The sequence below is a fragment of the Loxodonta africana genome, chromosome 3 (assembly GCF_030014295.1).
Source record: "Loxodonta africana isolate mLoxAfr1 chromosome 3, mLoxAfr1.hap2, whole genome shotgun sequence".
Lineage (NCBI taxonomy): Eukaryota > Metazoa > Chordata > Mammalia > Proboscidea > Elephantidae > Loxodonta > Loxodonta africana.
In genome coordinates, this window is record NC_087344.1 from 107,131,699 (window position 1) to 107,147,210 (window position 15,512).

General features: G+C 39.0%; 1 protein-coding gene across 1 annotated transcript in view; it reads left to right on the plus strand.

Annotated features, from left to right (window-relative positions):
• Positions 1 to 15,512, plus strand: part of PDE4B (phosphodiesterase 4B) — a 42,938-nt gene that overhangs the window by 10,523 nt on the left and 16,903 nt on the right. Inside the window, exon 2 of the mRNA XM_023549497.2 lies at positions 14,218 to 14,311. Coding sequence (XP_023405265.1) covers positions 14,218 to 14,311 — 94 coding nt within the window. The remainder of the gene's footprint in view (positions 1 to 14,217; positions 14,312 to 15,512) is intronic.

Consider the following 15,512-nt stretch of genomic DNA (forward strand, 5'->3'; position numbering starts at 1 on the left):
TGGAAATCAAGATGACCATCTCAGTTTGGCTCTTTCCTTACACCCCAGAATGCTTCTGCCCAATGGCCCAGATTAGTGCAACTCTCACGGCTTCAATACTATTTCTTGAGGTTGTATTACCAATATCCTAGTGAGGTTATGTTCAACTGTGCTGGCAGCCACACATTTTAGAAACAATATCAATGTAATTAATGCCTTGTAAACATTTTAAGGAGCCTTGATGGTGCAGTGGTTAAGAGCTAACCAAAATGTCGGCAATTTGAATTCACCACCCGCTCCCTGGAAGGCTTGTGGGGCAGTTCTACTCTGCCCTGTAGGGTAGCTATAAATCAGAATCGACTTGACAGCAATGGGTTTGGTTTTTGGTTCAGATGATTGCGACAGCAGGCTTCCAATTTTCCCTTTACTCTTGATGTCAAATGTCAGAAGATCTGTTGAAAACCTGGCTTAAGAATATCAGTAAGAGTTTCATTACCACCCAAAAGTAAATACAGGCCTTTAACCCTCCTCTTGGCATACCTCTTGGCATAGAAAACTTCCCCTTGGCTCAAGTACGTCATCAGATACTATGTTATGAACTTACTCCTGGTATACCAAATGTCCTGGCTTTCGCTTTTGAAACCATGCCTTGGCTACTTTAGCTTTGATCAGATTTTCATAGACCACCCTCTTATCCACCTTATCAGTTAATACCGTGGCTAACATTTTAGTTATCTGGGATTTTATATACGTCTGCTCCAGTTTGCAAGCTCTCAAAGCCTGAGATAATGCTTTGCATTTTTAAAACTCCACATTTGCTTCGGGACATCCTCGTGGCATAGCTTGATTTCTGATCACCTGTAAGGAGGGTACCCCGGTGGTGCAGATGGTTAGCATGTTTGGCTGCTAATCAAAAGGTTGGAAGTTCAAGCCCACCCGGAGGCACCTCGGAAGAAAGTCCTTCCTGGTGATCTACTTCAAAACATCAGCCATTGGAAATCCTATGGAGCAGAGTTCTAGTCTAACACACATGGGGTCACCATGAGTTGGAATCGACTCCGTGGCAACTGGTTGGTAAAGAGGGAAGTGTAAAGCAAGTAAAGGGTTGTGTTAGTTAGTGGTAGTTGATTTTTTGGTAGTTGATTTATTTTATTTTAAAAAGCTGTCTGCAGTCTGCTTGATTTGATCATTAAAAAGTTTATTTTGATGTAAGGACTTTTGATAGATTATCCTGATTTGGACAAAGGCCAGGATACCTAATGACCTCACTGGTGGGCACAGCACAATATTGAAGTTTTGGTTTGTTTTGTTTTTAGCCTTTAAAAAAAAATTAAATGCACGCAACATCCTTAGGCTAACCAGAAATAGGTGCATTTTCAGTGTACTTTTGCTTTTCCATCTGATGGTGAGAAACCAGGGCTCTTCTTATGGTCATTAATGAAATGGAATCCACCTCCCGCTCTGGATATCCCATTCATAGTCCATAAAGGGTCAATTTAACCGGCCAGATGCTACCCATTTACCAAGCTGAAAGGGCACAGTGCCCTCCCTGCCAGCAGCGCCTGTCCACTGTAATTGCTACTGCTGACTGCTGTCTGTAATTGAGTCGGAATGATTTAGATATATCTGCGTCTACTGATGCAATGGGTATGTTGTTCTTGGCCAGACATGTGATTTGTGTTCATGACGGGGTGAGCTGTCACTGAGCTTTTTTCCGCGGCTGTATTTTAACACACTCAGGATCCAGTTACACAAAGTTTATTTGCATCTTTTTAATCCATTACGTGGGAGCTTCCCTGAATTCCATCTCACCAATGTACCAGTATTATTTTAAAAATACTTTGAAATCAGTATCATTTAATTTCAGAGACACAGTTTTGTTTTTATTTTAATGAATTAGAAACAATCTCGGGCTAATAGTCTTCTTTTGTATGTTTACGTATTCGGACAAGGTTATTATCTAATGCCATATGATATGTCTGGCATAGTAAAATGTCCACACTGAGAAAGGTCATATATGCTTTTCAAGAAAGATTCTTCAGGGCCCTTAGTAAAGTCCTAAAATAGTAGAACTTTGCCAAAAACAACAACAAAAATAAAATTAAGCATCTCTTTTTTTATTTTTTTTTTAGGCAAGGATGGATGGATCCTTCTTTTTTCTTTAAGTAAGGGAAATATTTTGGCTTAAAAATGAGTAAAATGTGAGCTCTTTTTTCTTATAGGTAATGAAGGAAGAGGAGATATTAGTTAGGAAGAATTTGAGAAAGATTTTTCATTTTTGATCTGTTTTTCAGCTCTAACCATGAAATTCAGAACTGCATTCCCCAGAGAACTCTGCTTCTGCCTGAAAGCGTTAGTTATGGGCAAAGCAGGGATTTCAAAGGCCTGTTTCCTCACTCAGAGCTTCCTGAGCTATCAGGAAAGAGCTTTAAAAAAAAAAAAAAGTCACTCTCTTTAACTGCATATACGCTTATTATTTTCATGTTGCTAGATCCAAGGTAGGCTCCTGGTAAGGAAAAATATCTGAAGAGTGCTTCCGTGCTTACACAGTGCTCTCACCTGTGTTATCTTGTATAATACTCACCATGAGGAAAAAAGAAAAAAAAAAAAGAACCTATTGCTATCGAGTTGATTCCGACTCATAGCGACCCTATAGGACAGGATAGAACTGCCCGGTAGGGTTTCCAGGGACGGCTGGTGGACTCAAACTGCCAACCTTTTGGTTAGCAGCCAAGCTCTTAACCACTGCACCACCAGGGCTGCATGAGAAAAACAATATTATATCCCAATTTTCAGATGTGAAGATTCGAGAGGGATAAGTGATTTGTCCAAGCTCTTCAGCTACTAAGTGGCAATGCTTGGAATCAAATTTTGTTCTCTTGGCTCCAAAGTCAAATGCTTTAAGAATGAAAATTAAAGGAAAATCCATGTGGTGGTTTGTTATATTCTAATAAGTCTTGGTTGGTTAACAAAACATATCATCATAGAATTTTTAAAGCTAGAGATACACCAAGGCTCCTTCTTATTTTTCAGGTCTCAGTTTAAATGTTCACCCTTGGAAGAGACCTTCTTTAATTACTGTATGCATCAGCTTGCTTGTTTTACTATTTGCTATCACAGCGTGTGATTTTTGCTTTATTGTTGAATGTAGTTTTACTCATCTTCTTCATTAAACTGTAAAGTTATTGGGGACATGCCAATATTGCCAATTGAGAACAGCATGCCTAGTTTCTCAGACTAAGTTACCATACAGAGATGCAAACTGAAGTTCAGTTAATTTCCAGACTCAGTTCGGTATTCAGCTGACCTTCCATCACGCTCTTATGATGTTGGGTTTGCTGTCAGAGTCTCCTTTGCGCTGTTAGGGCCCACTGGTAAGGCACGGCAGTAACCAGCGTCTCCTCAACTGCATGCGTGACCTATACAGCTGACTCTGAAACTACTTTTGTAAGTTTTCCAGAAACCCAACAAGGTATTATTGTAACTTCAGCATTTAGAACAGCTATAGAAGCCCTGGTGGTGCAGTGGTTAAGAGCTACGTTAAGCTATGGCTGCTAACCAAAAGGTCACCAATTTGAATCCAATCTTTGAAAACCCTATAGGGCAGTTCTACACGGTCCTATAAGGTTGCTATGAGTCAGAATTGACTCGACAGCAATGGGTTTCTGCTTTTTTTTTTTTTATAGGCATATGGTAAAACAAAAACAACCAAACTCATTGCCGTGGAGTCGATTCCAACTCATAGCGACCCTATAGGACAGAATAGAACTGCATATGGTAGGCATTCAATAAATATGTGTTGAATCAATTAAAAGAGGACCAAATATGTTGTCAGCAGCAAATCCATTAGAACCCAGGAACCATGATATGTCAGGTACTTGCCATATTTAATTCCGGTTTTTCCATTTGTTAGGTTGGAGAAGAAATGCCCATTTGGCTCACACTGACTCTTTACAACCCCGTCAGAGGCAGCAAAAGCTTGCTCCTGAGCCTCCTCTTACGTTCAAAGTCAGATAATAGAGAACAGGTTGTAGGGGACAAATGTTCTTTCTTTAGACACAGAACTGTGAAGCATGGGGCTTTTGTTTGGTTTGGCAATGAGGCATTTGGCTTACCTTTCCCTTGAAAACTTTGCATCCTGTGGACCAGAATCGAAGCCTTTCAGTGACTGGCAATGACTGTCGCATTCTCGGCTGGGAGCATATTTATGAGCCCATGTTGTGTCTGTAACTCAGCCACACTGCATATCTGTTGTGTCTGGAGTAGAGCAGCCTGATCACTCTGCCATTGTTTGGTTATGTTTTTCATTCATGGCCTATGCTGAAGCTTCTCCCACCCCTACCCCATGCATATATTCAATTAAGTCAAATGTGTTACCAGATTGACTTCAGTCATGCAAATCTGAGCAAAACATGTACTTGGTGCAGTTATTCTTTTGTCAGGAAGTGTGCAGTCTCTCATGGCTTTTGGTCAATGCATAAAGAGTCCTAAAGGCTTTTAATTTGAGGAAATAGGCTAAGCCAAGGAAGCATAAATGGATAGAGTTAGCAATAGCCAGACATCCCCAAATAGGCCTTGGAATGGTATGGCTTTAACATAAGGATATTTTGAATTATGTTCTTCATTTGCCATGCTTCGTCTGTGTTTCTGGCAATTCTGGTTTACACTCCTTAGACTGGTGAATAATCTAAATGTCAACCAGCGAGCCTGAACTTCTGTGAGTAACTCATGTGTCACGTAATCCACATGACATAGCACTGTATCACACCTGCAGCAGCATATTGTGGGAAATCTGTAGTTAGTTGTATAAGCTGCTGTCAACAATGAGAAGAAAGGAAAGAGTTTAGGTGTTGAAGATCCAACCGAAACCTCCACCCAAATGCAAACCCGAGATGAAGTAGATCATCTGAAAATTCAGAGACAAAAACTAGCTTCTTCAAGTACAAATCCCGTGGAATGAAGAACACCTACTAGGTCTCAGAAACCTTGCCAATGACTGTATTTTTAACCCTCGTATTTTCAAGTTGGAAACACTTAGTCTCCAAGAGACTCCACCATTTTCCCAGCTTTTCAGACTAAGTTACCATAAAAAAGAAAATAAAGAAGTTACCATACAGGGGTGCAAACTGAAGTTTGATTTACTTCCAGCCTCACTTGGATATTCAGCAAATCCTGCATCAAGCTTTTATGATGTTGGGTTTGCTGTTAGAGTTACCTTTGTGGTTTTAGGGCCGCATGATAAGGCGAGACTATAACCAGCATCCCCTCTACTTCATGCATGATCTATGAGGCAGACTCTGAAACTGTCTTTATAATCCTCCAGGAACTCAACAAATCTATACATCTGTGGGGTGCAATGTTGTGCAAAGCATACATCCTCTGGTACCTAATAACAGGAAAAACAAAATGGTGCACAAATGTAACCTTTTTGAGCGTGTGTGTAGGATAAAAGTACTTAAGACTATTGATTTTCATCCTTCGTGGTTTAAACCTCCAACCTGTGGCAGATTCTTCTCAAATTGTAGGTGTCTCACAAGGAAGGCCTGATGATCTACTTCTGGAAAAGCAGCCACTGAAAACCCTATGAAACATAGCTCTACTGTGACACACATGGTGTCACCATTAGTCGGAGCTGTCTCGATGAAAACTGGTTATTGATTATTCTAGCATGGAGAATACCAAAATACCAAAACAGATAATATATAGACATTCAGGGATGAAAAGGACAAGTCTGTGTAGCCAAGGGTTTTCTTGTATTTATTTGATGGGCCCCAGAGTTAAGCTATGAGCCAGAATTGACTTGACAGCACCTAATAACAACAGAGTTAAACTTGAGAATTGTCAGATTATCTGGCTGTCTCACCTCTAAAAAACTACTAATCTAGAAGCAAAGATTCCCAGGACAGGTTTTGAAGCATCCCATCATCTTTTACCTTAGCTGAAATCAATTTAATTCATATTAAACAAAATATGTGGTGTTTTTAAAGGGATCGCAATCTCAAAAACAACTACAGTAGATTTTTATGGATGCAAAATATAATGGAAACTTTCAAAAGCAATGCTTCATGCAGGATTTAAAATAACCTAGGAGTTATTATACAAACTGAAAATGGAAATTGGTTTTTAAAGGGAATCGTGATAAATCCTTATGGGATTGTGAAAATAAAGTAGAATGCTTGGTGAGTGAGTTCTGTGTCATTGCCTTCAAATAAGATACGAAGGTTCTTAGGTGTATATCATGTCTTCTGCTGACCAGGAGAGGATACTGGAGTAGATGATCTAATCCAGGGTGAAATTTCTCATTTTAAAAAATATAATGAGTTAAAAGAAACCTTAGTCATCTGCTTTGGAATCATATTAAATACCCTGTGGCCTTAGAACTGGCTTTAGAAGCTTGAGGTTAAATATTAGCCATTACGCCTGCACAGAAAATGTTGTGGAAGGCTTAAATGAAAAAGCAAAAGAGTAACGAAGTAGTAGTGTACCTGGATTTTTCTGGGATGCTGTGATAATTCTTGTTATCCATTGGTGGGGGAGGGGGAAGGGAAGCCTCTGCTCTATCAACGGCAACGGGTTTTGTTTTTTAATTATGGGGTCAATAAAAACAAACCCATTGTCTTGGAGTTGATTCCGACTCATAGTAACCCTATAGAACAGAGGACTGCCCCATATGGTTTCCAAGGAGTGGCTGGTGGATTCGAGCTGTCAATCTTTTGGTTAGCAGCCGAGTTCTTAACCACTGTGCCACCAGGGCACCAATTATGAGCTCAGCACCCCAAATCCACTGAAGTACCTTTTTTGTCTATCTCTATTAACAGCCAGATTAAAGGGGAGGAAAGAGTATGTAAAATAAAATAAAATTGTGATGCTCTAATAGTTACAGATCTTAGAGTATAGCTCACCAGAAGGAAAAGTTTCTGTCAAAAAGAACAGGTTTGAAAATTTTAAATTGTCTACAAATATACAGTTCCCCTAAGCCTGACACATAATGAAGATCGTATGACTTTGAAATCCAATCTCTTTACATGTGTAGAGCTACCAGATAAAATACATTTGGGACAGGCAATATTTGGGACATATTAATACCAAAAAAAAAAAAAAATGTTTATCTGAAGATCGGATTTAACTGGCATCCCAAATTTCTACTTGCTAAATCTGGCAACCCTACACACACACACACATAAATAGTTTAAAAATGTATAATGCATGTAATAGTATCAGGCATAAATATTTATGATGTCTTTTATCTATATAACACTGTCTCTGCAGCAACTTTCAGAGCTTGGGGAATGCTAGATCATGAGAAATTTCTCTAAACATTCTTATGGGAATTAGTTTGGGTCTAGGAAAGGTCAAGTTTTCAGTATCCCAATAATGAGGGCCATGTCCCGTCTTGAGAAGTTTTCAGAAATTCTAAGAAAAATGGACAGCAGCAGAAGAGATATATGGACAGGAAGAAATACCAAAGAAAAGTTTAGGACTGTTAGAGACTTGGTTTCAAGTTGTAGAGCTGTTGTATTCAAACTGTTTGGATTTTTTTTTTTAATCCTCTGTTTAAAGGCGTAATCTACTTTGCCTTTTAAAATGTCACTTGCCCTCTAACTGGCAAGTGGAATTTATTCTATTTTTGCTTCATCATAAATGCTAATATTTTGTTACAGAATTTTGGTGAAGGTGTTCTTGCTTGTTTTTCATTACATATGTATTCATTGTGTGTGACTACATCACTGGGCAGCTAAGAAGAGAATCACTGAATTTCCATATGTTTAGGAGAGTATCTTTCTCATTTGGTACATAGATGGAATGACATGTGTTTTCTGGTGTATCAGGGATTTTGCTCCAAAGACTCCAGAGGTTATATTTTAGATTACATGCTCCCAATAGCAGTCCAGCAAAACTTGTTTGCAAGGATGTCCCATCCTGGAATTATAGTCCCTGGTTAAGTAGCTATTAAAGGACAATTACATGTCATTCCTTCTTTTATCCAATTTAATTCCATCTCACCTTTCAAATAAGAAAAAAACAATATGTCTGTGAAGAACCTGAGCATCAAGTTTCACACAGACCATAGAAATAACAGACAGAAAGATGGAAGAGATGACATGTGCATTGTCAAATAATCATAAATGTTAAGAATTATGGAATTTGTGAGTCTGATAAAGGGTTTCAGAGAAAGCACACTATATCCCAGTTATTGTTTTTAAGTCCTATTTTACAAACAAAAGTGTACGTTCTTAGGGGTTATAGTCCTTCACATCTTTGAGTCTTAGTTTCTTCCCTTCTCAAATTGAGGGTATGGGAGAAGCAATTTCTTCTAAATCAGAGAAAGCTTGGAAATTAGCCATTTTATAGCAAAAGGAACTTAGCTCACAGCTAAAGAAACTAGAGCCTCATGAAGTCGATACATTTTACCCAAAATTGCACATCTTGTTAGTGTCAGAGCTGAGACAGAGAGCTCTCCTTAATTCCATTTCTCACAGTTTTAACTTCTACCACTACTAGTGTTCTGTGATTTCAGAAGGAATTTTCTGCCCTTCATTTTCCTGCTACTCAGGAATTCTTGATAAGTTATGACTAACAAAGTGCAAAATATGAGTCGAAGTTTAGTCCCTAATAAAGTCATTGTGACTTTAATGACTTCGGCAGAGTTTCATACTGCAAAAACAGGAAGATCCCACACAATAAGGCGCCTGTCTCACAGCTGGGCTCATGCGTAGACAGCCACCCACAGGGGTAGTTACTGGGGCTGTCTTCCTCTCCTTGGCACTTTTTTCATCCGCACAGTTTTCTCCTACTGATTTCAACATGAAGTTATCAATGACAGGAAAATGCTTGCTTTTTCTAGCCTCCGAAATGCTGGAGAATGTTTTTGATCGTTTTGGACTCACTCACTAAATGATTTCCAGGTATTAAGTGATAGTATGGTTCTGGATTTATTCTTAGAAATGTCAAATTACCAAATTTTAGGTCTGGATGGACTCTCTGAGACCATCCTAATCTGTCATTTGATAAATTTAACTAAGAACTCGTTACCAAGACCATTAGTTAACTGGCCTGCTTGTAGATCTTTGCAGAAAACCCAAACTAGTCTTCTGATGAGAAATATAGAAAAATGATGAAGAGTTTGACCGCTTCAGAAGAAATAGGCTCTGAAAAAAATAATCTGTGTATGTAGCATCAAAACTAAAGTAAAATTGAAGCCACAAAACAAAATGTTCATGTTACACGTGATTGAATTTCACTTTTTGCTAGTCATTGTATGTTTTTAAAATAACTTCATGGTATTAAAGGAAGCTCTGGGGAAGCAATGGTTAAGCATTCAGCTGCTAACCAAAAGGTCAGCAATTCGAATCCACCAGCCCCTCCTTAGAAATCCTATCAGGCAGTTCTATTCTATCCTATGGGGTCACTATAGTTGGGATCGACTTCACGGCAATGGGTTTTTTTTTTTTTTTTATGGAAAAAAAAACACAGATGATTTTATAGAAAAGATATATTCTAGGAAAGCAGTCGGAATCGACTCGGCGGCAAAGGTTATGGGTATGGGCAGGAAAGCAGTATTTAGTCGTATATATAAATAAATAATGATAGCTTTTTCTGTTTTCTCAAAAACACTGTGATTTCTAGCAATGTTAGTAAACCTAGTGCTGAGTTTGAGCTTCAAGAGACACGGGAGGAATTTGCTTTACTAAGGGTTCATTCACAAACTCTGCTTGTCTGTGTTGGAAAGAGGCTTTGGCCATTTCCTCTGGGGACATTATTTCTGGGTAGACTGTAACAGGGTTTTTTTTGTGAAGGCAGATTCTTAACAGAAAAATAGGATCTATGTACATTAGGCAGCAGAGACACATTTATCGTTGAAATAGTGTGTTCTTGTTTGTGGAGTTTTCTATTGCATTTGATAAAGTAAATAATGTCCATTCCTTTTCAATCCTGGAACTCCTTAGGACACAGTTTTACTCAGGATAAGTAGGTAGGGAGACTCCAAGAGTCTTAGAATATAAAACTCTGCAGGGATGATAAATACTTCTCTTCCTTTGTTGGTGACTCGTTCTTATGGACTTATTCTTACGCATTTCCGATTTGACCTGTTTTTCTCAGTAGTGTTGAGGTGTTTTGCTTTCTGGGAAGTATTGGTTGCTGGTAAATAATGAGCTCAGGCACAAAATTTATCATAGAATCATGAAAGGTTAAGGCTGAGAGGCTGAGATCCTAAAATCATGCACCACTCCCATTTTACACGTGAGAGTTCTGACTTTTCAAGACAGTGAGAGCTGAGCATGAATGTCAAGATTCACTCACTACATCACGGCTGCCTTCTGGCTCAAGAGAAACAACTTCTAGATGGGAGACAGATGCCGAAGCCCAACCAAGTTTTGCTCCTGAACTGTCTCCTCAGCCTTAACCTCAAACATAATTCACATCTATTCCATTCCTTAATACATCTCACACCCAACCCAGCACTAATTGCACTCTACGTCACTAGAATATATAAGATACCCCCTGTCTGCTCCTCAAAGGCCGTGTCTGCCTTCCTTAGTTTGTATAGGGCCTGACATAAGTGAGTCCTTCATAAATGCTTTTTGATGAGAGCAATGATTGCCTTAGTCAATGTGGTTGGGCCCTCCCTTTTGGAGGAGGAAAACCAACAGTTGTTGCTAAGCAACATTTAAAGGACTGGGTCAGTTTCTGACATGGAGTGACCTCCATTTACGTACTTCATCGTATTAGTATCACGTGTTTTATGGTTGCCTTAAGATGACTTTGTTTTTTGGTGGCATTGCCATGCCCTTAGCAAAAGACTCGTAGAAAAACTTATTTAGGCAAGAGGAGGGAAGTGGCATTTATCTGTTAACTACATACATGAGTACACTGATCCCTTGGTAAGTATGCAGGAAGGGTGAGGAGTTCAGTTTATTCTCAGCCTTGTGGCCAAGAGCCACCTGCCCGACCTACATTACACACGGGGATGATTAATACTGTATTTTGTCAGGGTCCTCCAGTAGTGGGAGGAAAGAAAATAAGGAGAAGAGATGTTCATCTCCTGACATGTTATGATTCAGTTTCCTATTGCTTTCTGTCTTCTGAACTGAGCAATATGTGTATGGCTAATAAAGAACTGGTCCCATTCTCTCCAGACTATTAACAATTGTGGTTAACCAACATGCCCTGATATATATGAATTTCTACTAGAATGTAAGCTGATTAAAAACATGAAAAGCCCTGGTGGCTCTGTGGTTAAGAGCTTGGCTGCTAACCAAAAGGTTGGCAGTTCGAATCCACCAGCCGCTTCTTGGAAACCCTATGGGGTTCTACTCTGTCCTACAAGTTCGCTATGAGTTAGAATTGACTCAACGGCGATGGGTTTGGGCTTTTTTGGTCTATTTGCCCAATGTATTGCCAGGCACATTTTAGGTGTTCAATAAATATTTGTCAAATACATGATAAATGGCATTATTGAACTAGTGCAAACCTGATGGACTCCAAATTATTCCTAAGTACTTCAAAGAGACCAGAATAACCAGAATGAGGATGGTTGTTTGAATGTTTCATTTGGCTTAGTCTAGTGCCCCAAACTAATTATGAAAGAAATCATCTGACTCTAAGCTTTTTACAAGATATTTTTTACGATGGTCCAAGTTAAGTTTGCTACTTTGCCAAAATTCAGCTGATTGATCAGAATGCAAGATCTTTTCCAGCTTCTAAATCTTCAATGTTACTGACTGTCTTTGGAGGACAGAAAATGAGAAGCCATCGTGACTGAGCAGTTAGGTCTTAAAAAATAAATAAATTGGAATGTTTCTGGAGTTCGAAATTGCATGGAGGTTAAATAAGTAAAACATACTAGCTGAGGTGATTGATTCAGAGATCCCTGGTTACAGTTACCAACATATTGTGTCATGGAAAACACACACATACATGAGCAGGGTAATCCAGAAAGAGGGTGATTGTGCCTCTTTAAGGACAATGTGTAGGGGAGTAAGCCAGTGGACAGCAATACTGACTTGCATTGGTTTCACCTCAAAAGGCCGGGTCTCTTGGGCACTGTCAATGGCGTGACCGGGGCTTAGATGTTTGAAGTGAAGCCATTGTCAGTGCAGGATGCTCATCTGAAAGGGGACAGCCTCACAGAAAAGAGAGCCAATTGCATGTGGGGGCTGTTGCCATGGTGCCTTGCTATTCCTTTTACATGCTGTACTTGAACTCCTAGGAGCCCAGGGGTGGGGTTGTAGAGGGAGGGAGAAGGAAGGGAGTGGCATAGGAATGGATAGGGCGGAAGTTCGTCTTCAGTAGGCTCGAGTCTTAGTCTTTCCTCTTGTCAATGCTCTAATGCTGACAAGGAAAGGAAGAGAGGGAGAGAAAGAAAAGCCCAAAAGAAAAGGATGAATTTGTCAACGTGCTCTAGATTGTTAAAATAAAAGTCAATTTAACTCCTAAGTATTTCCAACGTGAATTAGAAGATACATAATGAAAACACCAAAAAAAAAAAAAAAGCGTAATAATTCACAACCACAAATAAGTCATCATTCATTCAGCAATCATGCCTTCTATTTCCTAACACACTCTCCATCCTAGATGAAAAGGTTAAATGTGTTTGATGCATTTGTCAAATGCAATCTAATATGCATATTAATGATCTGACGGCGTGCAGAAAATTGCCTTTTACACATGAAGGTACTTTTAAAATGAAATAAATAAATTCTGTCCCTATACTTTTCATTGTGAAGAAGGCGAGGTGTGTCAGCATACTGTTGGTTTGCAAACCACCTCCCAAAAAAAAGAGTTTAAAAAAAAAAAAGCTAGTATACTGAAAGCTTAGTCTGAAAACATTCACAGTTTTAACTGTTTCTTTAAAAAAAAAAAATCAGAAAGTAAATGAGTCTAATGCACTGTCACTTTGAAACAATTAGAGTGGCCAAGCTTTGTGTGGAGGCTGCATCTGCAAAGTACTTGTCTCCGCAGTGGAGAGGGTTAAGGAACACCTAGTTGAAAGGGGGGAGGATACCTACTTCAGATTTGCTTAAATATTCATGGGGCTTCCTCCATTTTAATCTTCTCCTTTTTAAAAGATGGCTGTGTTTCCCAGTCTGGCAACTCCTCAGGAAAGCAGAATTGCTCCTTCCTTGCAGAGTTCAGCCAAGCAGGACTAATAGAAAGTGGAAACCCCTTCAGCCACTGGGACTATTTGTAATTTATAAGTGCAGCCAGCTGAATACATTTGGACAGGCTTTTGCAGAGCCTTCGTGCAATCCCTGATTTCATTACTCTCTTCTGCCAGGAAATAAGCAGGAGCGTAGGCTTCTTGAGAGAAGGGAATCCGAAGATGGGCTTTGTTTGGATTAGGAAATGCCTTAAGTTTTGGAGACTTTGTCTTTTATAAGTTTTAATGATTTTACCACTGGATCTGCAAGGTTTTTGTGGTCCTTTCGAGATTGCTCTCTCTGCACTGTGAATTCTTTCAAAGGGATTTGTGGATTGTGGCAACCAGAGCATTCCAAAATGCCTGAGGCAAACTATTTGTTATCTGTATCTTGGGGTTACATCAAGGTGGGTTCATTTGATTCTATTCTGTGTCCTTGGTAGAATATGAAACGTTTACATCTCTATGTTTTCTGTGGTGTGGAACCTATCTGTAATGATTTAATTTGTGTTATCACTTAGTCCACCGTGGCTGCTTATTGTGAAATAAGGGCATGTTACATTACATTGTATTTAAATATACTGTGCTGTCTTCTATCTATTAATCCTGTTCTCTTTACTAAACTCTATTTTTAATTTTTTTTTAAATTATTTTTAAAGGATGATATTGCCCTCCCCACCCTCCCCTCCTTTGTTTTGCCGTTAACTTTTCACATATAATCTCCTTTTGGCTGGGTAAACTCAAATTATATTTTAAAGCTAATTTCTAATATATGTATTTTAAAATGTAGTTATATGTTCAAGTGAAATTATCTTGACCTATATTGAAATCACTTTTCCTATATGTGTACCTCCAAAAGAAATCAGATGTTAATTCTAAGAAATCTGAAGAAAATCTCTAAGAAAGAAATCTAAGGGTGACATTGGAGTCATTTTGAATTAAAATGTCATGATTTTTTGTAAAAGCAGCGTCACTCATCTAATGATATATGTTCATCCAATTTCTTGGCCTTTAGATAGTAAAGTCGGAAATATTTAAAGTGATAACATGCTATGGTTTAGCTGGTTGATGTATTTTTTTGTGTTTTTCATGCACAGTTTAAAAGAATGCTGAACCGGGAGCTGACACACCTGTCAGAGATGAGCCGATCAGGGAACCAGGTGTCTGAATACATTTCAAACACTTTCTTAGGTAAGATATGAACTGGGAAACTTGCCCCATAACTGACATTTTTCAATATGAAGTGCTGCAACCCATCAGGGGCATCCCTATGTAATTTTGGGATAGGGTTAAGTCGCATAAAAACAAATCCATTTAAATAAGAAGTAAGGGCAGTCTTTAAAGGGAAAAAAAATAAGCAAGAAGGTGATATTAAAAAAAAAAGAATGAAAATACTCATCAAAGATAGATGGTTATTAATGGGCTGATTATATACCCTTTATATACCCACCCACTTCCATCTCTGCCAAGACCTCTGATGGTTGGGGGTGGGTGTCCTGCAATCACCCAAACAGTAGGGACAGCTCCAGTGGCTCCTCTGACAGTATTATTTAAATGCTTCCAATAACTGGGCTTTGAGCAAAAGGTTTCCTCTTAGGTAGTCTGTAAGGGATATGGTTGGAGAATAATTCTAGAGAGATTGGGTCCCTGAGAATAAGCTTTGGAAATAATTTGACCATTGCGTTGCTAAGTTATGTCTTAAAGATAAGTTGGGGGGAGGATGGGAAGAGGCAACAGAAACTTCCATGTCTCTGAAAGATTTTGTCTTTTGCCAGCAGCCTTGTTATCTTCCCGATCTGAGCCTTTATCTGTTATTCTCAGTTGCCTCGTTGCTGGCATTTAACACACGGCAGTGACAAGAAGTGCTTTACATAATGATCCTCAGCTACTGGCATGCGTCCTGTTTAATTACTATGGATTCCTGATCTCATGCTTAAAGCCAACTCTATTTGTATCTATTTGAACTATATTTTGATTTAATAAGTCCTGCAGAATCTGCCAATCTGTATGTTAAAGTGAGTGAATACCGTTTAGATTCTGATTCCGTTGCCTTTCAATTATTGCTAAATTGTATTTGGTTAAAGAACCTCACTTTCCAGGGAAATGACCCATTCACAGCTGAACACTGCACCTTCCTTCTTTTTTGGCATAGCCACACGTCAGTAAATCTGTGAGCATTTGCCTTGATACTCTATGGAAACACATACTTCTTCTGGTTTTATTTTTAAAAAGTCAATCCTGTTTCTCTAATGCAAAAGCAGTTCCTGCTATCAGCAGATCAATCAGCTTCCTCTTTGCACAGCCCAGTAAAAAGCTCATCGCGTTACTCTGCAGCCGATTGGCACCGGCACAATTAACAAGTGCCTTTCCCACTGCTTCCAGTACGTGGGTA